The sequence below is a fragment of the Podarcis vaucheri genome (genome assembly GCF_965113315.1).
Source record: "Podarcis vaucheri genome assembly, chromosome: 15".
Classification (NCBI taxonomy): Eukaryota; Metazoa; Chordata; class Lepidosauria; order Squamata; family Lacertidae; genus Podarcis; species Podarcis vaucheri.
The window spans coordinates 14,076,401-14,099,731 of NC_138753.1; the positions used below are offsets into that span (position 1 = coordinate 14,076,401).

At 48.1% G+C, this 23,331-nt stretch overlaps 2 protein-coding genes across 5 annotated transcripts in view; one reads left to right on the forward strand and one right to left on the reverse strand.

Annotated features, from left to right (window-relative positions):
- Positions 1 to 23,331, reverse strand: part of SRRM3 (serine/arginine repetitive matrix 3) — a 95,681-nt gene that overhangs the window by 37,210 nt on the left and 35,140 nt on the right. For all 4 annotated transcript variants that reach the window (XM_082201494.1, XM_082201496.1, XM_082201493.1 and 1 more), the window contains exon 3: positions 6,984 to 7,249. In XM_082201494.1, the coding sequence (XP_082057620.1) occupies positions 6,984 to 7,207 (224 nt within the window). In that variant the 5' untranslated portion in view covers positions 7,208 to 7,249. The remainder of the gene's footprint in view (positions 1 to 6,983; positions 7,250 to 23,331) is intronic.
- On the forward strand, positions 13,891 to 22,982 carry LOC309519768 (kelch-like protein 25). Its single transcript, XM_082200891.1, has 5 exons — positions 13,891 to 14,015; positions 17,061 to 17,176; positions 18,691 to 18,769; positions 20,522 to 20,749; positions 21,457 to 22,982. The coding sequence occupies exons 2-5, from the start codon at positions 17,083 to 17,085 to the stop codon at positions 22,919 to 22,921; spliced, it is 1,866 nt and encodes a 621-aa protein (XP_082057017.1). The 5' UTR covers positions 13,891 to 14,015; positions 17,061 to 17,082; the 3' UTR covers positions 22,922 to 22,982.

Genomic DNA, 23,331 nt, shown 5'->3' on the forward strand with positions numbered 1-23,331 from the left:
AGTATTGTCCACACGGACTGGCAGCGCCTCTCTAGGGTTTCAGTCAGGGGGCATTCCCAGCCCTACATAATAATAATAATAATAATAATAATAATAATAATAATAATAATAATAGTTTATTATTTATACCCCGCCCATTCGGCTGGGTTTCCCCAGCCACTCTGGGTGGCTTCCAACAAAGTATTAAAATACAGTGGTCTGTTAAATATTAAAAGCTTCCCTAAACAGGGCTGCCTTCAGATGTCTTCTAATAGTCTGGTAGTTGTTGTTCTCTTTGACATCTGGTGGGAGGGAGTTCCACAGGGCGGGTGGATGCGGAGGAATGAGAAGAGCCAAAGGCCGCCAATTCCAGCACTGACCCACAAGATACCTATGGGAAGCCTGCAGGTGGAATATGAGCATAACAACTCTCTCTTGCGCATGATCCCCAGCATCCTGCCTCTGATGATGGAGGGAGGACCCAGCCATCCTGACTTATAGCCACTGATAGCCTTCCCTATCAACTTGCCCAAGCCTCTTCCAGAAGCCACCCAAGCTGGTTTCTGCTGCATCCAAAGGGATGGAAGGATCCAGGGAAATCAGCCGGGTAGCGTTCCCCCTTACCTGTCTCCCGGCACACATCGCCCATGGGGATGGCAAAGACGGTTTGTGTTCCAAAACCAGCCTGGAACGGATTCAGATCTGGGGCTCGTGTGTTACCTGAGCACAGAGTTGCATCATTTTCCCTGTCTCCAAAAGCACACACTCTCTGAGCCACAACAGAGGTTGGAATCAATCTCGGGGGGGGGGGGGGAAGAAAGGATGAAGTCTGTGTCATCTTGCACATCTGGTCAGATCTTGCGCTGATGTTTTCAAACAGACTCTCCTGTGTTTCTGCTATTGGTTTGCACAGGGAATTGGAAGTCCTAGATCCCACCAGCAAAGCTAGCAGTATAGCATATATGCTGATATGGATTTGTAAGATCACAAGAAGCTCCCTGCCAGATGCAGGGCTGGACTAAAGCTTTTTGAGGCAAAGGATAAGATGCCCCCTCCCAACTCAATTCCTGTGTACAGGAGCTGACTGGACTAGCAGGTGGATATTATTTCAACACTGGTAGGATATAGGTGGACCAACAGGTTGATTTCAATTTCTCACTTCTCACTTCAGTTTGCTAATTTTTCAGATCAGGTTTTTATTTATTTTTTCTTTTAAAAAAAGTCCTCATCAGCCTTTAAGATTAATTTCTGCTAATACACACACACTTGACTTTTATTTTGCCTAATATGTTTTTTTTTCCCATTTCCCCCTAATATAACAATGATAATTTGTTGTATTTATTATTGCTACGTAAAATGTCTCAAAGAGGCTTACAGTTATAAAAGCATACAAAACGCTAAATTTAAAATACATTTTAAAAAAGATAACAACTTTTTCAACTAAAAGTGCTCATCCTGCAACAATATTTAGAAGGACCCAACCCTTCCCTGTCCTCTCCCTGGAGCCCCACTTCTTGCAGTGAGGGAACCGCCAAAAGGCCCTCGGAGCTGCACCTCAGTGTCTGGGATGAATGATGGGGGTGGAGACGCTCCTTCAGGTATATGGGCCCTTCCCTGTTCGACCCCCTCCCCAGCACCTGAAATTCTCAGATAGACTGCCATTAAATATGGCAGCTCCATTTAGTTCTCATGGTTAGCAGCTGTCGACAGTTCTAGCCTCAATGCATTTGTCTGCTCTCATCCGGGCTGGCAATTACGGTGACAAAGTGGCAGGGAGAGAGACGCGTTTGCCATGGCACACGGCTTGAATGAGTAAAGGCTTTTTGTGCTGGTCCACCAGCTTCCTGGCGCCCGCCCCCCTTTCCCATCTCTCTGAAGTCCCACGACATGAAAACAGTCTGTGGCTTCGAGATGCTTCAGGATGGTTGTCAGATGAAAGGGAGCCAGGAAAGCGAGTGAGAGAGAAAGCAGGAACCAACAGACTCGTTAAATCATTGCCTTTTGAAATATACATCAAAATTCAACAGCGGAAAGTAAAATTCAAAGGAAGGCAGATACAAAGGAACAGACGCACTGTCAGTCCCTGAGCAGCAGAGAGTCTGGGGGTATCAAGAAGGCCTGGGCTTTTAGAAGCTGGTGCGGCCCGCAATATGAGTTATGAGCCCGGAAGACCTGCATTCGAATCTTACCACGACAACAGATGCGGTAGATTACCCTAATCAAGGCATGGAAGCAAGGTGGAAAGCTGGATACACAGAAACCTGCTTGCTCTGTGCTGGATCCAAAGCTGTGACTAATGGAGAAGCAGGAAAGTTGGGGAGTTAATAAAGTTGTGAGTTGTGAGCCCCTCCATTCAGTGCTCCATTCAGTGAAAGTTGTGAGCCCCTCCATTCAGTGCTCAGGTTGTATATCTGTATAAATAAAACCATGCATCCTAAAGACACCACAGTCTCCGCTGACCTTCGTTTGGAGGAAACTGAACCTGGGCAGATGCCTGAAACCTCTGGAGTCTCTTGACACTCAGAGATTGGGGTGGCATGTGACACTCGCAGCGCCACTGATTGTGGGGGTCAAGCAATGTGTGTGGCGCTGGGAACTACCGTTTCAGAATTTGCCGTGTTGCCACAGGTAACCAAATCAATCTTTTTGCGTATATTTTTGAAACAACTGTCCTTCCAGCTGCTGCAGTTTTAAGGAGGACACTGAATGGGGGGGGGAGGGCTATAAAAGCCAACCCCAAAGTTTTGTATAACAATTTTGTGGCGTGTCCACCGGGAGGGTCCCTAGGCCCCACCGAGAGCCACAAAGGAAGTAATTCCTTTCTTTGTTTCCGATTCAGGGTTGTTTCCTTCCCGCCCTCAAAAAACCCCAAAGCCTCCCTCTGCAAAATAAACAAACAGCTAATGAGAAGCAAGGGGGCCATCTGCTGTCTCCAGCATGGCCCAATCCCTCTGACGCCTGCCTCCAAGACCATGCCATGAATAATGCTCCACTGCAAATATTTGTCTTCTCCAGCAGGCTCTCCCATCCAAAGGGAGGCTGCTTGTTTTTCATTTTCACAGAGCTCTCAGTGGGGGCGGGGGGAGGCCTGTTTCTTATGGGGCTCTGTCTGGGGCTGGATTAATCATTACGGGAAGGGAGGGATGGTGCAGGATTAGGATTGTTTAGAGCTTCCTTTTGTGCCAAGGAGGCCCCTGCCACAGTATGTCCTTCAAGCTGTCCAGAGCTATTGGGTGTGTGGGACAATCGTCCAAGGTATTTGGGAGTGTCCATGAAAGAGCAGGGGAAAAATTCTTCAAATAAATACATAAGATGCACACAGAAAATAAAATACGTATTTTAGGAAGCCTCTCAACTGGCCCTGCTAGTCCAGCATCCTCTTCTCACAGCAGTGGCGTAGCGTGGGTTGTCAGCACCCGGGGCAAGGCAAGTAATTTGCGCCCCCTAACCCATGGATTTGCGCCCCCTAACCCTAACCCCCAGATGTTGCGCCCGGTGCGGCCGGCCCCCCCTGCACCCCCCACGCTACGCCACTGTCTCACAGTGCTAACAGGGTAGTGGCTTTTCCACTAAACACGAGGACACTGCTTTATAGCAAGGAGTTGGGTGCGAAAGGGAATAGAAAGCTGCCATTTATCTGGGACCAACAAGGTCCTGTTATTTTATTGCTGGATTTCCAGTTATATTTAAAAATAAACCACAAGGGAGACAGGAAGGGACTTTTGGACAATGGTTGACTCCGTAGGAGGTCCAGAGCAGATGGGTTTCCCTTCGGGAAGCTTGCCTTTGGTTTATAAAAAGTCCCCAGAAAAATTCTTGTGTGCCATGTTTCACCTGACTGGAATGGAACCAAGGCCTCCACACAAGGTGTAGCAAAGAGTTATTTGCTCTGATTTCAAAGCGAATCAAGCTGGATTTACATGCAGATTAGGACTCAGCTCTTTGGAAGAGTATTCAAGTCTCCAAATATTGCAAGGTAGATTTGTTTTTTAAAACACACACACACACACATTTTACAAACATGCATATTTTAGGGGGAAATCCAAGGACAAGTGTAAAAACGTGTATTTTAACGGAGGAAATATTTATTTTCAGAAGAATAATCTCCACAGGATAACCTTCCTGAATATTAGTTGATTTGATGGCACAACTTTACAGTACTTTAATGCAATGTGTATAATACATTATTTTAGGCATTTTAGAAGAATTTATTAAAATGCGTACAATAAAAATGCCTTTTTTTTTTTAATCCGCAAAAATAATGGGACGGGTCCGACCCGTGATTAAGGGCACACAAAACAGACCTAGATCCATCCATTCCTAGCTTCTACCTCAGTGGATCCTGTCACTGTGGAGGAAGTGAAACTGACCAGCCCAACCCACCAGAGATGACTGCTACAGTCAGAGTCTGAGTCACAGACCAGCTGGGTGAGCTGGGACCAGCTGCTTCTCTTTGTCAGAAAGAAGGATCTTACGTCACGCTATCGCTGTCGCCTTCTGCTATCCAACCCCCAGCACGGAAATCCCTATGAGTCATCCATCCCTTGAAGTACCAACAGGATCAAAACAGAACCACCTGGGGACTTGATCTTCCATTGCTAGGGAGCAGACCATCATCCATTCTGACCCTCTGATGACCCCACTTTCTTGGCTGCCCTCTCAGGGACGAAATTCACCATCAAATAGGATCGCATCCTGCAGTAAATGTAAGCCATACAAGGCTATGGCCCATCTAGTTTGAATGGTGGGTTGGCAAGCACTTCAAATGCATTCGGGGAGCGATTCGAGAATGATCAAAATGGCAGATGGTCCAGTCCTTGGGGGACCATATTGTCTCAGACGTGCATGTTTTACCAGCAATCAAACCGTACCTTATTCCCATGATTACACACACACACACACACACACACACACACGGAGGGGACTAATTTAAGCATGCAAAATTTAAGCACCATTACCACTTCAGACTACAGCCGAGGATGTTGTGTTCTCTGGACACAATCCTCTATCTGGCTCAGAGGGACAGGAGACATTACCACTCGGGGTGACGAGAGGGGAGGGGAGCTGGTACAAATTACTGGGACCTGGTGGTCTGGAAGGGGACTCAGGACCCGACTATCTTGAGTATGTTTTAGAGGCATCTCGCCACTTATGTGTGGTCGTGTATACGTGGTCGCCTGGAAATCAATCAATCAATCAATCAATCAATTCAAATCTGGAAATGGCAGGAGAGAGCTGGAAAGTCCTTGTGGCTCATGAGACTCTCCCCAGAGCCCTAAGAGGATGCCAGTGAGCCAAAAGTCCAGAAATAAAGGTTTAAAAGGCTTTTTAAAAAAAGAACCTGTGGGTTCCAAAATGGCGCACAGAGTTTTTACAGCTGCTGCAGTATCTCACTCAGCAGCTGTTGGACGGAAAGCTGTATTGCTTGGTTGCGCTGTTGCCTGCCCTTTCTGGTTATCTGGAGGCAAAAGTGCAGTATAAAATAAAAATGTGTGTCCAATGCCTCTTAAATCGCCCTAGTTCCCCTCTCTGCTGAGGCTCCCCACTTAAGTGCATTTCGCTGATGTGTCCAGCTGCCCAGAATGTAACCCCGGCTCAAGTTGGGAGTCGCCTATCTATAATTCTTAACAAAATATGCACTTCATATTCAATACATGTACAGCTCTGAACAGCAGCTTGCGAACTATGGCATGAGACGAACATTTCTGAGTATTTCCAAGTCTCTACGAATATTCGCTCCTGCACATTGACAGTATGACAGCTCAGCCTCAACTTGTTATACACAATCACGTTTGTAGGTTGTGCGATATACATAATACTACTGTGGTTAGTTCGGCGGCGATCATGCTGGTGCTTAGATTATTATTAGTCATTGGATTGCAATATTGTCAACAGGTGCAAATATTACCATATTCCTTATTAACAAAACTAAGACTGTTATGTTTATTTTTATCTTGTGTAAATATTTTTAACCAGTTGGCCCTTGTTGAGAGGCCCCCCAAAAATGTTTACCGGGGCCTGAACTTGCTCACACTGCATCAAACTCACCATCCAGGCCAGAAGATGTTGCCCTATCAGGACTCCTCCAACTGAGAAGACATTTCTCCAGTTCATCACCTCCGTACGGCAGAAACTAGCCATTACAGAACAGGGCAAATGGGCAGTCAACTCCTCAGAGCAGGTGGGGTGAATAAGATGTTCAGGCCGGCTGGCCCTCAAAAGGCCTCAGCATCTCACTGGGGCAATTACAAGTCCCCAGCCAGTCCCAGCAAGCACAGGCTTCCGAGAGCCCTCTGGGGTCTGGTCCTTGCCAGCTGGCCTGGTGTCCACTTGGCCTCCCCTGGAACTGCAAGCCAGAAGGAGACAGGGCAAGCAGAGGCTGGTGGTTTTATACTCCCTCCTCTGTAGCCCATATTCAGAACGGAGGCACCTCCTGACTCTAGCAAAACAATTCCAATCGTCTCAGAGCTGTGTGTTGAATGTGCGCAAGTGTGGGTTCAGATGCACATCTCACAACACTGGTGTTGACGGCGATAGTTAGAATGATATGCTTTTGTGCTGCTGTTTTACCAGTCTTGGGTTGTATTTTTGCTTTGAGGATATTGTTTGCTTTTATATTAGAGGTTTTCAAAATGTTAAGAGGTTTACAAATGTTCTAAACTAAGTCAATAAATAGAAAATTGGAATAATAATAATAATAATAATAATAATAATAATAATAATAATAATAGCAACCAGCAGTAACATAATAGTTAGAGTGCTGGACAAGGACCTGGTAGAGACCAGGGTTCAAATCCACATTCAGCCATGAAGCTCACTGGGTGACCTTGGGCCCAGCGTTCACTCTTAGCCTACCCTACCTCACAGGGCTGTTAGGAGGATAAAATGAGGAGAACTATACATGCCACTTTGAGCTCCATGGAGGAAAGATGGGATATAAATGTAGTGGTAATAGTAGTAGTAGCAGCAGCAGTAAATGCATAGTAAATGAATGCTGAGCTCACCCTTGCTCCTCCATCATCTCCTGCAACTCCATGCATTTCAGCTCCACCCGCCGCTTCCTCTCGTGGTCCAGGATCTCCCGGTGAGCCTTCTTCACCAAACCGGCCTCCACCAGCCTCACCTCGTCCTCTGGCTTGTGCCATGTGCCCGAGGCCCCCGCCTGGGGGAAGCCGTTGGAGGCCTCCTGTGGAGAAGGCATCCTGGCACCGTTGTTGTAGAGAGCCATGAATGCCGGGCGTGTATTTGGGGGTGGGCCCTTCTGTAGACCCTGTTGAGATGGAGGAAAGGGAGAAAGAAAAAACATGCTTATTTCTGCATCCTAAAACACAGCAGGAGCTAAGCGAAAGGCCAGTTGCTCTCTTACTCAGAGGCTGTGGGAGAGCAGCATGCTAGGGACCAGCGAAGTTTCTCAGGAGGCTCACTTTCCCCTCCTCCCTCCTCCTCCTTTTTTCTTGTGTGACTTGTCCCGTTTTTTTACGATTGTGAGCCAGTGGGCAGGGGAGTGACTAAGGATTGCTTTTCATAAGCCGCTCTGAGAGCCTTTTTGACTAAAAGGAGAGGTACAGGTGATGTGAATAAATAAACAGGGAAACATCTGGAGAAGAAGGGTGTGTGATATGAGGAGTCCCAAGGGCCAGACAGAAAAACCTAGAGGACCACATGTGGCACTTGGGCCTGAGGTTCCTCATCCCTGCCTTTCACAAGCCCATTCAGCCCGGAGCATAAAATAACCCAACTTCACCACTGAGGAGCCTGAGGTTCTACTGAAGCCCCATTGAGGCCTGAGATCCACCAAGGCTCCATTGAGGCCTGAAGTTCCATTGAGGCTCCACCAAATCCTGACAGTCCTCTGAGGGCTCCATTGAGACCCAAAGCTCCACCAAGGCTCCACTGAAACTTGAGGCTCCATTGAGGCCTGAAGTTCCATTGAGGCTCCACCAAAGCCTTAGGGTCCACTGAGGGCTCCATTGAGACCTGAGGCTCCACTGAGGTTCTACTGGGTCCTGAGGCTGCTAGTCCCCATCCTTTCACCACTGGCTCAGACTCTTATTCTGCAGCCAGACTGTAGTGGCTGGATCGGCGGCATGTCTCCCACCACAGTGGCCAGCCATGGCACTGCTGATTAAAGGACTTGAGCAATTGGAGCAGCTCCTAATCAGAGGAAAATTAGGCTGGGGTGTGTGTGTTTTCTCTCCCCAGTTCCCAGACCTTGATCAGGATTCCTGTCCAGATATCAGAATATTTAACGCCAGTCCTGGCTTGAAAGTGCAAATAGCTGGGATACCCTGGGGGGAGTTTGCCCTGGCGTTTGATGAGCCTCTTATTAGGGGCAGCGTAATTGCTTGTATCTCACGCATGGCGCACGCACACACACACACACACACACACACACACACCCCGCTCTGGACTCTGCAGAAGACAAGTTGCCTCATTTTCCTCCTCTTCTGCTTTTGCACAATCAAGATGCTAATTTGCCAGCTCCATCTTCCTGCGTGCAAAAGTATTGGCGGCAGCGCTGGGGTGCGGGAGAGAGCGAGCGAGAGCGGGAGAAGAGAAATGCCCAATAAATAAGCGTATGCACCGGAGGGACTGGCGGCTTTGAACGCGACGAAAAACACCAATTAGGCGGGAAAGGAGTGACCCAAACAGTGTGTGGCTTGCAAGGGAAAGAGGATCTGAGAATATAACTACCACCACCCCGGTTCTATTTTTAATCTGGAACATTGCTCCATAGCTCCCCCCCCCGCCCCCCACTTCCCTGCAGATCAGTAGCTTTTGACAGGGTCGGCTTTGGCAAGAGGAAGGAAGGGCTTAGCTCAGGAATAGAGCATCTGCTTTGCAAGGCATCTCCAGGTAAGGCTAGGAGAAAAGGCTGCCTGACATCCTGGGGAGCCGCTCCTGATCAGTGTGGACGATACTGAGATAAATGATTCTGTTGAACATAGGAAGAGCCTTGCTGGATCAGACCAATGACCCATCTAGTCCAGCATCCTGTTCTCACAGCGGCCAAACAGGTGCAGGAGTGGACTTTGGCCTTCCAAATTCCAGCAGAGCCAAAATCCAGCACCTTCTGTTCTGTGCGTGCACTACATCATGGGTCAGCAAACTAAGGCCCGTGGGCCGGATCAGGCCCAATTGCCTTCTGGATCCGGCCCGTGAACAGTCTAGGAATCGCCACGTGGATCCCACGTTCTTTCCCTCTCTCACACACGGCACAGCTACCACCGCCTCCTCCCTCCCTCCTCCTGGCTTCTCCCTGCCCTGCCTAGAGGAGGAAGGGGGCTGGGATTTGTTGGTGCCAGCAGCAGCAGTGCTCGAGCGGCCGCCATTTTAAGCAGCCCCTCTCCGAAGCCCTTTCACATGCCGCTCATCATCCTGCCGCTTCTGCTGCCAGCCCCGGCCGCTCGCAAGACACAGGTAAGCAGCCACCGGGGCTCATGGTGCTCTTACATCATTTATTTTTTCAAAATATAGTCTGCCCCCCCCCACAAGGTCTGAGGGACAGTGGACCAGTCCCCTGCTGAAAAAGTTTGCTGACCCCTGCACTATGTCATAGTTGTGGCACCCTGCAGCACCCCCTCGGCTCAACGCCCAGTGTTGGGGAACCAGCCACGCTACCCTAAATCTGCCAGATGCTGCAAAGGGAAACCCACAAGCAGGATTTGAGCACAAGCACATTCTCCCCTCCTGCAGTTTCTAGCAATGGGTATTCCAAAGCATCGCTGCCTTTGACTGTAGAGGCAGAGCTTAGCTATCATGGCTAGTAGCCATCAGCTGCCCTCTCCTCCATGAATTTGTCCAGTCCTCTTTTAAAGGCATCCAAGTTGATTGCCTTCATTGTCTCCCGGAGGGGTGAGTTCCATAGTTCAACTAGTGTATGTGCTGCACAAAGAAGTCCTTTCTTTTGTTTGTCCCCTGAATCTTCTGGCCTTCACTGGATGTCCTCGAGTTGGTCTGACAGTGTAAAGAAAGGTCCTATTTTCCGACGAGCGGTTTATTCTGTTTCCGTACCTGTGAGTGTCTGCATCATGTTTGCATTTTCACACAACTTAAAAGCCAGTTCCAGGAATATGTAGCAGAATATAGCCCAGGTTTAGCATTCATTTCCATGCTACTCACAAACGGATTGTTTCTGGAAGGAGTGATGTGGAAACGAGCGCTAAACTTGTGCCATATTCTGCTATATTACTGGAATTGGCCTCCACAGTCACTTACAGACTCATTGTTAAAACCGTGTTTAGGGAAGACAATCTTACACAGCTATGAGTGGTTGCCAAAGAAGAAGAATGCAGAAATAAACAGGTAGGGAATCGCCGGGGAGATGGAATGAACTGCTGTGTGAATGCAGCTGGGCGAAGAGACTGTGCAGGCAAAGTTCTAAGCCCCAACCAGGAAGCCTTTATAGCTGGACTGTTCTGCTAAGGCAAATGCAGAACTACACTACTAATAGTCTCCAGGTTTGCCTGGTCCCCTGCAAGTGGCAGTGGGAGGGCTGGAATCTCCACGTGAGGGAGAGTCCCTTTAATAATAATTTTTTTAAATATTTTTTAAAAAAGAAATATTGACTATTTTCACATAACAAATTACGGAATTTCATCAATTGTATTTTCCCCCTCCCATCTCCCCCACATACCCTCCTCCCCCCTACAACTTCCCTCAGTTTCTCTTTCTGATTTATTAACACATATTATTCTCTGCATGTTCTAAAAATGTAAAAATCTCTGAGTTATCCGTCTATTATATTAACAAATAAATTTGTGTCTGTTTATTCAAAACCTGCCAAGGAATCCAATTCATTTTGTTGTTTCTTTAAGTACTTTGTAAAAGGTTCCCATTATTCTTTGAAGTCACAGTTGTCCTTATCGCGCAGTTTGTACGTCAATTTTGCCAATTCCGCATAGTCCGTTCTTTTGTTGGGGTTAATAATTTTAAAAAAATATTAATAAGGAAGCTGCAAGCTTCAACCTGGCAGGTGCTGGTTGCAAATTACAGCATAGACACACTGAGCTGTCCTGGTCTCCTCTGCTCCCTCCTCCCAATTAACCTCCATCGCCAGGATCCACCCCTGTGACATGACTCAGCAAAGTCGGCAAATGAGGCGGCCAGTTAGGAAGAACTTTCTGAGGGTTAGGAGTGTTTAGCCAGAGGTTGGATGGGTGGCCATCTGTCAGGGCTTCTGTAGCTGGGATTCCTGCATTCCTCGGGGTCCCTTCCAACTCTTCAATTCTATGGGATATCTGGAGTAGCCTGGACCATAAAGAAGGCTGATCGCCGAAGAATGGATGCTTTTGAATTATGGTGCTAGAGGGAGACTCTTGAGAGTCCCAACGGACTGCAAGAAGATCAAACCGATCCATTCTTAAGGAAATCAGCCCTGAGTGCTCACTGGAAGGACAGATCCTGAAGCTGAGGCTCCAATGCTTTGGGCCACCTCATGAGAAGAGAAGACTCCCTGGAAAAGACCCTGATGTTGGGAAAGATGGAGGGCACAAGGAGAAGGGGACGATAGAGGAAGAGATAGTTGGGCAGTGTTCTCGAAGCTACCAGCATGAGTTTGACCAAACTTCAGGAGGCAGTGGAAGACAGGAGTGCCTGGCGTGCTCTGGTTCATGGGGTCACGAAGAGTCGGACATGACTAAACGACTAAACAACAACAACAACCTCCTTCTAGTTGGAATACGGTCTTCAGGCTGAATTAGATTCCTCGCTCCCCTTGCAAGGGACTGCCTCGTGCCTCCATTGGCAATTCCGCCCACGTCGATGGCATATTACCGGCAGTGGGCATTTGTGGCACAACACAGCCCGGGAGTGCTTTTCAGCTAATTCTGAAGGAGCGCTCAAACACCAAGCAGAAATATAAATACAGCTGTCTAACCCTGTTGGCCGTGGAATTGACTAGAGACGGTTGCCGGCTGCTAGCGAGGAACAGAAGGGAATGAGGGCAGAATAGAGGCTTATAATTAAGCAATCAGCCACTTAATGGAGGTGGATTCGGCAGGAGATAAGAATGATTGTGCAGGAATTACTGGAGGAGAGGTGGAGCACCGCGTCTGTGTGAAAACAGCCGTCTCACTCAGGCAAGCCTGAAAATGTGCTGGAAACAGACGCCCTCTTCTAGAAGTCGTAACACATCCCCATCCCCTTGCATTCTCCTCTGCAAAGGTTGACCTTGACTGTTCACTGGGTATTCTCTGAATGTTTGCACATTTACTGAATCTTCATTCAGCAGCTCACATTTGTAATGGATGCCCATTGATTTTTGGTGCCCAACAATGATATGTTTTTTTCTTTTCTTTTTTAAAGCAGCATTGTGTTTGGTTTGCTTTTGATGTTTGACAGGGAAGGAGGGGCAATTTCGGGTCCTCTAGGCCTCTCATTTTTATTTATTTTTGCAATATTCAGTTCTCCACATCAGTTGGTGATTTAAAAACAAAAACACAAGATCTCATGAAAATTCATCAGCCCTTCAGTGTGAATTTCTCCTGATACGTAAATTGTTGCATGCAGTTTTCTCTAACAAGCAATTCCCTCTAATATAATGCAAATTCTCTACATTATCTGCATGAATGTATGCATTTTTATTTCACCTTAGTGCTTTGTTTCCCAAAGTGTGGGAACCATACCTGGGGGTATAGGAAAGGGTTTCAAAAGGTACACAACATCTTTTTCAAATTTTACTTTATTCTAGATAAAATAGTATTATTAAAACTACCCCCCATCACCTTCGCACAAGAAGTAGGGTACGCCATAAAGACTGGACTCTCAAAAAGGATTTGCAGCTATTGTAAGTTTGGAAAACACTGGTCTATATTGAGAGGCAATGGCTGTCCCAAAGTCACCCAGTGAGCTTCATGGCAGGAGGGTCAAAAACCCAAAACTCTAACTATTACACCACACTGGCTCTTCCAAGTGATCCTAGAAGATGCAATGGTTTACACTTCCACCTGTTGTTTCTACAAACCCAGGTAAATTGCCTAATGTACTGGTTGGTGAGGAGCGAGGGAGCTTAATGTGTTTCATAGAATCATAGAATCATAGAATCATAGAGTTGGAAGAGACCACAAGGGCCATCGAGTCAACCCCCTGCCAAGCAGGAAACACAATCAGAGCACTCCTGACATATGGTTGTCAAGCCTCTGCTTAAAGACCTCCAAAGTAGGAGACTCCACCACACTTCTTGGCAGCAAATTCCACTGTCGAACAGCTCTTACTGTCAGGAAGTTCTTCCTAATGTTTAGGTGGAATCTTCTTTCTTGTAGTTTGGATCCATTGCTCCGTGTCCGCTTCTCTGGAGCAGCAGAAAACAACCTTTCTCCCTCCTCTATATGACATCCTTTTATATATTTGAACATGGCTATCATATCACCCCTTAACCTCCTCTTCTCCAGGCTAAACATGCCCAGCTCCCTTAGTCGTTCCTCATAAGGCATCGTTTCCAGGCCTTTGACCATTTTGGTTGCCCTCCTCTGGACACGTTCCAGTTTGTCAGTGTCCTTCTTGAACTGTGGTGCCCAGAACTGGACACAGTACTCCAGGTGAGGTCTGACCAGAGCAGAATACAGTGGCACTATTACTTCCCTTGATCTAGATGCTATACTCCTGTTTCATTTGCTGTAGGCTAAAGTTGCTCAATGTCTGTCCCCCACAGCCCTAAAATAGATTTTGACTGCCTGCTTCCTTTTGGACGATGTTCACAACTCACTTGAGGTCCTTAAAGGTCACATCCACACCCTTTAACACACATTTAAAGCACATGGTTCCTCCCACGAGGAGCTGGGAACTGTTGCTCTGGGAAGAGATATTGTGCAGTGTGGGTATCACCCAAGGCTCTCACTTCTGCTAGGCCTAAAGGTAGAAGGTATCTGTGCCCTTGTCACCATGGCAACCAGGCCAATGTGTCCCCAGCCCTCTGAATCCTGGTTACCAGGGCAACTGAGATGATGCTTCCTCATCACTCCTGTGAGGTAGCTCTCCTCAGCTCACCTGTCTACCTCTCTCCCCCATGGGCTTGTTGACTCCTCCCCCTGGCCCAGGTATGGTGGTCCTCGTTGCCTACAGTCTGTCTGCATTTGACCACCTCTTTCTTACCTTCTCTCCCTTCCCTCCTCAGTTGCTCCCTCCTCAGTTGCCAATTAAAGCACAAATTTTAGGCTCCTAGGAGTGAAGGACCCTGCCAGTTTTTGGCATTGCTTTGTGATGTATCATGTATGTTGATAGCACAATATGATTATTTTTTCTAATCCTACTATACAAATACTTAATTCAGCTTAAGAAACCATTTGGGGGGGAGGGGTCAGTGGGGAACACTTGAAATATCTGAAAGGTTACCTCCTTCCCTATAGACAAATTTCCTCCACCCTCAGCGAGGGGTGGCCCAAGGGGAGAGGGCCTTCTCTGTGGTGGCCCCTATGATGTGGAACTCCCTCCCCACAGAGGTGCTTCTGGACACCTTCCTTATATACAGTTTTTGGAGAATGCTGACATTGTACTTCTTTGCCCTGATCGTTTGACACTTGAGATGTACCGTATGTTTTTTAGGACCCGCCTTGTTTGTATGGTTTTAAGTTGTTTCGAATTGTTTCTAACACTGTGTTTTAATGCTGCAACCCCCCCCCCCCCCGGGGCCTTATGGTTAAAGGTGGGAAATCAATAAATCGATTATAATCATAGACTCATAGAATTGTAGAGTTGACAGGGACCCCAAGGGTCATCTATTCGAACCCTATGCAATGCAGGAAGCGCAACTAAGTAATCCCTGGCTGATGGCCATCCAACCTCAGCGAAGAAGAAGAAGAAGAAGAAGAAGAAGAAGAAGAAGAAGAAGAAGAAGCTCTGATGTTTCTTACTCCTACCAATGCCATCCCCAGCCAGCAAGCTCAATTATCAGGGCTGCTGAGAGGAGTCCAATGACACCTGCAGGCTCACAGCTTCCCCATCTTGAAATAGGGGTGATAAGGGCAGTATAAAGGTAGACTGCCTCTCAGTGTGAAGGCTCTCCTCAGCTTAATTTCCTCTTTCCTGTCCTTTTCTCTGGATTGCATATTTATGGACAGGGACTATCTTCTTTTTTTAAAAAAAAAAAAAAACCTCTTAGAAAATGTGTTAATAATGCTGTCTGATTCTGGATTGTTTTATGCTTTTTAAACAAGAGCAATGCAGCTGCTTGGGTTTAACTTGACTTCATTATTATTTTGCTTTGTGTAGTGGTGCTGAAAACACAGCCCATAGATACATGTCTCTCTCTCTCTCTGTGTGTGTGTGTGTATGAATGAATGAAAATGTTGAAGAGTTAGATTAATTGGATCTGGCTCAATATGAGAAGGTCCACATGGCTTAGTGGTTAGGGGATCTGCTTTTCATGCAGAGGGTCCCAGGGTTCAATCCCAGGTATATCTCCAGGTCAGGTCAGAAATGTTCCCCTGCCTGAAACCCTAGAGGGCCATTACCACTGAGGAGGAGGAGGAGGAGGAGGAGGAGGAGGAGGAGGAGAAGAAGAAGAGGAGGAGGAGGAGGAGGAGTTTAGACTTGATATCCCACCTTTCACTCCCCTTAAGGAGTCTCCTTTCCCTTCCTCCCCCACAACAAACACTCTGTGAGGTGAGTGGGGCTGAGAGGCTTCAGAGAAGTGTGACTGGCCCAAGGTCACCCAGCAGCTGCATGCGGAGGAGCGGGGAAGCGAACCCGGTTCCCCAGATTACGAGTCCACCGCTCTTAACCACTAAACCATGCTGGCTCTCTAGACAATACTGAGCTAGAGAGACCAAAACTTGACTCAGCATAAGGAAGTTTCCTGCATTCCTATTTACATCAGAACCATGAGCACCGAAATCTTGATTAATTCTTAGGGAAATGACCCATAGCTTAGTGGTAGAGCACCTTATCTGCATCAGATGAACTCAGGCTGAATCCCTGGAAACTCTGGTTAGGGCTGAAACCATAGTGAGCTGCTGCCAGTCAGTGCAGACAATACTAAGCTAAATGGACCAGTGGTCTGGTCGATATAAGGCAGCTTCCTAGAGAGCCCGTGTGGTGTAGTGATGAGAGTGTCAGACTACGACCTGGGAGACCAAGATTCAAATCCCTCCACTTGAACATGAAGCTCATTGGGCGACCTTGGGCCAGTCACGGCCTCTCAAGACTAGCCTAGCTCAAAGGGTTGTTGTGGCAATTCAATGAGGAGGGGTGGAAGGACCATGTCAGCTTCTTTGAGCTTCTTCGGGGGGAAAGATGACCAATAAATGCAATTATTATTGGAAATGTAAGGAAAAAGAGGGAACATTTTATCACATGTGGTGGGAATGTAAAAAGGTGAAATGCTTCTGGGAGATGATATATAATGAGATGAAAAAAATGTTGAAATGTACATTCATAAAGAAACCAGAAGCATTTCTACTCGGCATTGTGGGGAGTGATATAAATAGAAAGGAATGTAAGCTCTTTTTATATGCAATAACAGCAGCAAGAATATTACTGGCCCAAAAATGGAAGCAAGAAGAATTACCGACGATTGAAGAATGGAGAATGAAGTTAATGGACTATGCAGAATTAGATAAACTAACAGGAAGGATTCGAAACCGGCAGGACCGGAAATTCACGGAAGACTGGAGTAAATTTACGGACTACTTGAAAAGTATTTGTGAAGATCAGACGACGTTTGTAGGTTTGCAAGAAGTTTTGTGAGGAGTATTATTGGAAGTATTGCAAAAATGGAGAAGGGGAAGGATAATTTGTTAAGAGATGTAAAGGCAATATAAAGTTAAGAAATGCATAAGAAGTGGTTAAAAAGGTGGATCATCAGAGGTGCTGATGGAAGTCTAAAAAGATTGTATAAGTGATAAGTTTTGTGGTGCATTTTATAATTTATATGTTAAAATCAATAAAAAAATAAAAAATGCAATTATAATTAGTAGCAGAACAACAAGAGGAAGAACCTTTGAGGTCCCATCCAACTCTATGATCCTGTGTTTTAAAGGTTGCAGTTTTAGGTCTGTGTGAACAGGTTGAAATGAATTCACCCCTTTGAAGAACCCCAACATTAAGGACTTAACATTCTGTATCTTTGTTCATGGGGATAACAGCTTTACTCGCCAGACATCCCCAATGGCTAAGACTTCAGAGGCTCCAAGGGAGAAAGAACTGGGGTCAGATGACCCCCAAAGCGAACTACTGTCTTTGAAACACATCATCAAGCAGGGTAAGTGTGACGACCCTGGAGTCCAGTTGTGGCTGGGACACTGAGTCAGAAGCTACAGAGTTGCAGGCTAAGGAGCCAGAGCGGCTTCCTAACAGGGGTGCCAACTTGAATAAAGTATTGGGGGGGGAGCCCCGTCCCACATAACCAATCACATGACACGGTCACACAAACCATTTGAACGGCAATGGCCATCAACTTTTGGGGGTGGCGGCCATTCAAATATTTTATTGGAGGGGCTGAACCCCCCTTGGCCCCTAGGAGTTGGCTCCTATGCTCCTCAATGCTGCCAACTGGAGGGTTCGCCAAACCTGAAGCTGGCTGCCAGCAGGAGGCCCCTGAATCGGATCTTGCAGCACCAGGGCTCCCAGAACTGGACCCTCACGGGTGCCTCTTTCCCTGCACCCCAGAAAGTGGATAGAGAAAAGTCTGTATCCCTTTCTGAAAATGGTAGAACTCAAGGACATGGAGCGAAGCTGAATGCTGGAAGATTTGTGACAGTTTCTTTTCAAGAAGCATAGATTGCTCTTTTCAGTACTCTTTTGGCCGCCTGCTACAGTAAATACATTTTTGCTTAGGCAAGACTGTCCACTTGCTTAGAAAGTTGATCCCAGTTTTAATCTGTTTTAACCTGTTGTTATTTTTAATTTGTTGGAAGTCTTCAATTGTTGTTGTTCTTTTTTCTTATTGGTAATGTTATGGTTTCATCTTTTCTAAAAACCACTTTAAGAAGTGTTTTTTTAAAAATACAATCAAGTGGTTTATAAATGTTACAAAATAAGTAGTAAATAAATTAAAGGCTTGGCAGGGACTTTCCCTATCCCTGTGTGTTCGATTTTGCACAACAAGCAAGCAGAACAGGGTTGGCTGCAGGAGTCCTGTGCTGGAGCATCCCCACTATCAATGCTCGCTGGGAAAGCAAGTTTGCCAAAATCCTTCCCTCCTAATTTTAAACATTTTGTAGCTTCCTATAGGTGTCCAACTATAAAGGAAAGGAACGCTGTACCTTTCCCTTGAAACATTCTGTTCTTTTTTCATTGCTTCTTATGTTCTAGGGCAGAGAAGGGGAACCTTTTTCCTCCAGTGATTCAGATCTTCAACTCTCACAATCCCATCCCCTCTCCAGCAACTTTGACAGGTGGGCGAGACCGCTGCCTCTCAGTCACCTGACATCACAATGATGTCAGGCGATAGGCAGGCAGGTGCTTCTTCCCACCCGTCACAGTTGGTGTCAGGGGAGACAGCGAACAAGCTGGTTTGAGTTCCCCACACATCAGCTGATGCGTGGGGAATTCAATCCTGCTTTTAGAAAGGGCTGGGTGCATTAATTAGCACATGCAAATTTTATGTGGCGCTCTGTTGTCCTCTTCATTTTATGCTATTTATTGCAGTGTGGCCTGATCCGGCAACCTCATGCTTAACATTTTAATGTACTTGCACTATCACCTGGTGTGTTGAAGCAAAACCTGCTCACCAGCTTCCTTTAACCCCCTCATGTCATCCTCTCACCCCTGCAGGTATCAGGCAGCTGTACCAGACGCAACTGCTCTGTGATGTCACCCTGGTGGCTGAGGGAAGAAAGTTCCCTTGCCACAGGTAAGTAGCCAGCAGTACTCCAATCCACGCTCTGCTGGGGTGGGGCATCTCAGGAGTGACTTTGAGGAAAAGACAGGGGCCATTTATCAAGTACAGTGGACGCTCGGGTTGCGAACGTGATCCGTGTGGGATGCACGTTTGCAACCCACAGCGTCCGCAACCCGCAGTGGTGCGTCTGCGCACGCATGTGTTGCGATTCGGTGCTTCTGCACATGTGCAAAGCAAGATTTAGCGTTTCTGCAGATGCGCGACCGCCAAAACCCAGAAGTAACCCGTTCTGGTACTTTTGGCGGTCCGCGACCTGAAAAAATGCAACCTGAGGCATCCGTAACCCGAGGTATGACTGTAGGAGTATATGCTGAGGCATTCTAGGAGAAGAAGTGCAAAGTTACTTTGGCTGAGACACACAGAAAGCGGATTTGACCTCCATCAAGGCGGGGTCAGAAAATTGGAGGCTGCCCTATGCTGTGTCAGATCATTGATCAATCCAGCTCATTGTTATGGAACTATGGAACTACCTGCCGCAGGAGGCAGTGATGGCCACCTATTTGGATAGCTTAACAGAGGACTGGACAAATGCATGGAGGAGGAGTGGGCTATTGATGTCCACAAGCCACAATGGCTATGCCCTGACTCCACAGTCAGAGTCAGAAATGCTAAATGCTGGAAGCCATAGGGCTGGGAGTTCTCATGCTTGGGTCCTGCTTGCAGGTTTCCTACAGGCATCTGCTTGGCCACTGTGAACACAGGATGCTTGACTAGATGGGCCTGATCCAGCAGGTTCTTCTCATCTTCTTATGTCCTTCTATTGCCTACACTGACTGGCAGTGGCTCTCTGAGATTTCGGACAGGGAGTTGGCTATTGAATCTGGGACCTTTTGCATGTAAAGCAGTTGCTCCACCACTGAGCTACAGCCCTTCTTGCTGAGAGCTGCCTTATCCTAAGTGATGTCCACAGAAGCGAGGTTGCGCTGTGCTGCCCTAGTATGCAGAACCTCCTTAGAAACAGAGCCAGATCGCTCTTCCATCTGGCTGGTGGCGTACTGGCAGGCAGCTGCACATCAGCCTCTTTCCTCACTCTGCTCCTTAAGCTACTTTTAACCACAGATGCTGGGGATTTGGCCCAGATGGTCTGCATGCCTGCTCAAGACATTTTGCTGCCTGAAGCAGGCAGGATCCCTCCACCCAGTATGGTGCCAGTATGGTGCCAGAGAGCCAGTGTGGTGTAGTGGTTAAGAGCAGTAGTCTCGTTATCTGGGGAACCGGGTTCGCGTCTCCGCTCCTCCACATGCAGCTGCTGGGTGACCTTGGGCCAGTCACACATCTTTGAAGTCTCTCATCCCCACTCATCTCACAGAGTGGTTGTTGTGGGGGAGGAAGGGAAAGGAGAATGTTAGCCGCTTTGAGACTCCTTAAAAGGGAGTGAATGGCGGGATATCAAATCCAAACTCTTCTTCTTCACCCCAGTGCATGTATGAAAGCTAACCAGACCGGAAGTTGAAGCTTCTTACTCTCATACATCTGATGGGACAGCATCCTTAGTGGCTGGCTAGGTCAGGACCAGAGGGGAGGACACATGACACAAATGGCCCTGCCCTTCAAATCCTTGCTGTCAATCCCTGCCACCACCACCCCTGATGCAACTGCCTTGCTCTTTCTAGTGGTAGAATCAGCCCAGGTGCAAAGCATCTTCTCTATTGCCTCTTCTCTCTGTGTGATGCATCCTAGCGCATCTCTCCTCTTCCCCTACAGAACACTCTTGGCTTCCATCAGCCTCTACTTCCAGCGAATGTTCACCAGCACCTTCAAGGAATCCCGGGAGGGCGAAATTGTGCTGATGGATTTGACCGCCTCCTGCCTCCAGAGGCTCCTGGATTACATCTATACAGGGGAGCTTCTGCTCCTCTCTGAAGACGTAGAAGAGCTGTTCACAGCAGCCAGCAGGCTTCAAATCATGTCCGCGTTGGAAATCATCACCAGGTAATAAGGAAGGGGTAAGTCAGTGCATCAAAAGCAGGGAAGGGGAAACTGTGGCCCTTCACATGTTTCCAGACTACAATTCCCCATCACTCCTGACCACTGATGGAGTCCAGAGAGCTGGAAGGCCACAACTTTGCCATTCCTGATCTAAAGACACATCCCTGTGGGGTTGCACAGCCAGTTCAGAACCAGCCTGTTCTCTTCAGTCTACTTATTTTTTGCCATGGCAAATCAACGTGTCTTACAAAAATGACTTACAACAAAAACCATACGTAAGACTAGGGGGTGGGATACATTAAAACATCCCATCTAAGGGGTTAAAGACCAAAGGTCTGTTTAAAAAGGAAGGTTTTTGTCTGGCCCCTGAAGATATGTAATGATGGCACCTCCCTGGAGAGAGCATTCCGCAAATAGGAAGCCACCACTGAAAAGGCGCTGTTCTTCTGTTGCCACCATCTCATGGAAGGGGCACATGAAGAAGGGCCTCAAATAATGGTTGCAGGGTTCAGGTTAGTTCATATGGATAAAGGCAGTCCAAGAGGAATAAGGCTTTGCAGGTCAAAAGCAGCACTTTCAATTGCTCTGCTATGTTCTAATATTGTAAGTTCTGATATTACGAAAGAGGGGGGAAAGCATGTCCCAGTCTACCTGTTTTCTCTCTGCCATGCTGTATATGAGAAAAGTCTTTCCTCCTCTGCTCCTTGCAGATTCCTCATGGAGAGGATTTCCATGGAGAACTGCTTGGGTCTTTACGTGCTGGCGTATTCCCACAACCACCGGCCTCTCCTCCGCCCGGCCTCGCGCTACGTTGCCTTCCATTTCGAGCACCTCATTGAGCTCACAGCCTTCCTTGCCCTCGACTTCAGCGTCCTGGTCAGCATAATTGCCTCGGACAGCCTGGAGGTGGACTCCGAACTGACCATCTACAGGGCCATGCGCCGCTGGGTGTACCACAACCCTGACGAGCGCCTCCTGAAGCACGCGGCCCTGATGGACCACATCCGCCTCTCTCTCCTGAGCCCTGAGGAACTGGCTGAGGTCCGGGCCGAGACAGAAGAGTTTTATGAGTGCGTCCGACTGCCGTGGGAGGAACTCAGCGTCCCTGAACGGCTGTGGGCCAGCAGAGGCCTACGGCAAGGCATGTACCACAAGGGCGTTGTGTGCGTGGGGCTCCCCAAATGGAGCAAGATGAGCCTGGGGGATGAGGAGCTGGACTCTCACGTCCACTTCTTCGACCCGTCCACCGAGCAGTGGGAGCAGCTTCCCGACCTGAAATCGCTGACCTCGCCTAGCTGCGTCTCTCTGGGCCACAAGCTCTACATCACCGGCGGGCAGCATTTAGATGGCTCCTACTCCAATAGCCTCCTGGTATACGACACTCTTGGGGGCCACTGGTCCAAGCTGCCTCCCATGACCACAGCCCGGGCATGGCATGCCTTCCTCCTATGCCACAAAAGGCTGTACGCTGCCGGCGGCTGGGACAGCACCGGGACTCTCGTGTGCGCCGAGAGCTATGACTTGGAGCGCGAGGAGTGGACAGACATCTCCAGCCTCCCCTTTGCCTTGACATATTTCACCTCTGTGACACTCAAGAGCAAACTGTACCTCGTCGGCGGGGAAAGGGATGACGCCGAACTCCCCGTCCCTCACAAGGGGTTCCTGGTTTACGACATCAAATCCGGCGCCTGGTCCCAGGTCCCCATGGCCTTTGAATTCTACGAGGCCAGCGCTGTCACCTTGGGCGACTGCATATTTGTGGTCGGGGGGCTTTCCGGGGAGGGCAACCAGGAAGGCTCCCGGTACTTCACCGGCCGTTGCGTCTGCTTGCTGAGCGATGGCACGGTGAACCAAGAACTCTCTATCCCTCTCCTCCCCATTGCCATCTCTTACCCGGGCGTCGTCTGCTGGAGGAAGAGGGTGTATGTCTTCGGGGGCGACAGTAACGACCGCTATTCCAGCGCGATCCATTACTGGGAGCCAGGCCAGCAGAACTGGGTCCAGTGTGGGGCAACTTTACCTGACCCCCACTATGGGGCGTTTGGCTTTGGCTGCATTCCGCTCAACGTCCCGAGAAAAAACATCCTGGCTGTCTTCCACCGGGGATCCACCTTCGAGGTGGAGGAGCAGGAGGAAGACAGCTTGGAACCCTGCCCGGTGGCCAACCTTCTTTAGCACATTTTGGGTCCTTGTTATTTTTAATTGGTTTATTTAAAAAGAGAGAGACCTGAAGCCACATACCCAGTTGTCGCTGTTGTTGTGACTGCTGAACCTATCTTTCGGTAGTGGCCAGTGTGCTGGTGCAGAGCTTTGGAGCTGTCCCAGCACTGGCATCACTGCAGCCTACCTAGACGGCTCTGGGATTATGGTGGGGCAGCTCTAAAGCAGCCCTGATCTCCCCACTGCCATGTCCAACCCCAGCAGCAGCAGCCAAGTAAGGAGGGCAGCCCCACAGCTCCACCACACACCCACCACTATAGCTCCCTCTGCAGACAAGAGGATACGGCCCCCCTTATCCAATGCGTGTTTTCATCACCTGTCTTTCATTCCTGACTCCTCAAAGCCTCTAATCCTTTGCTTCTGCT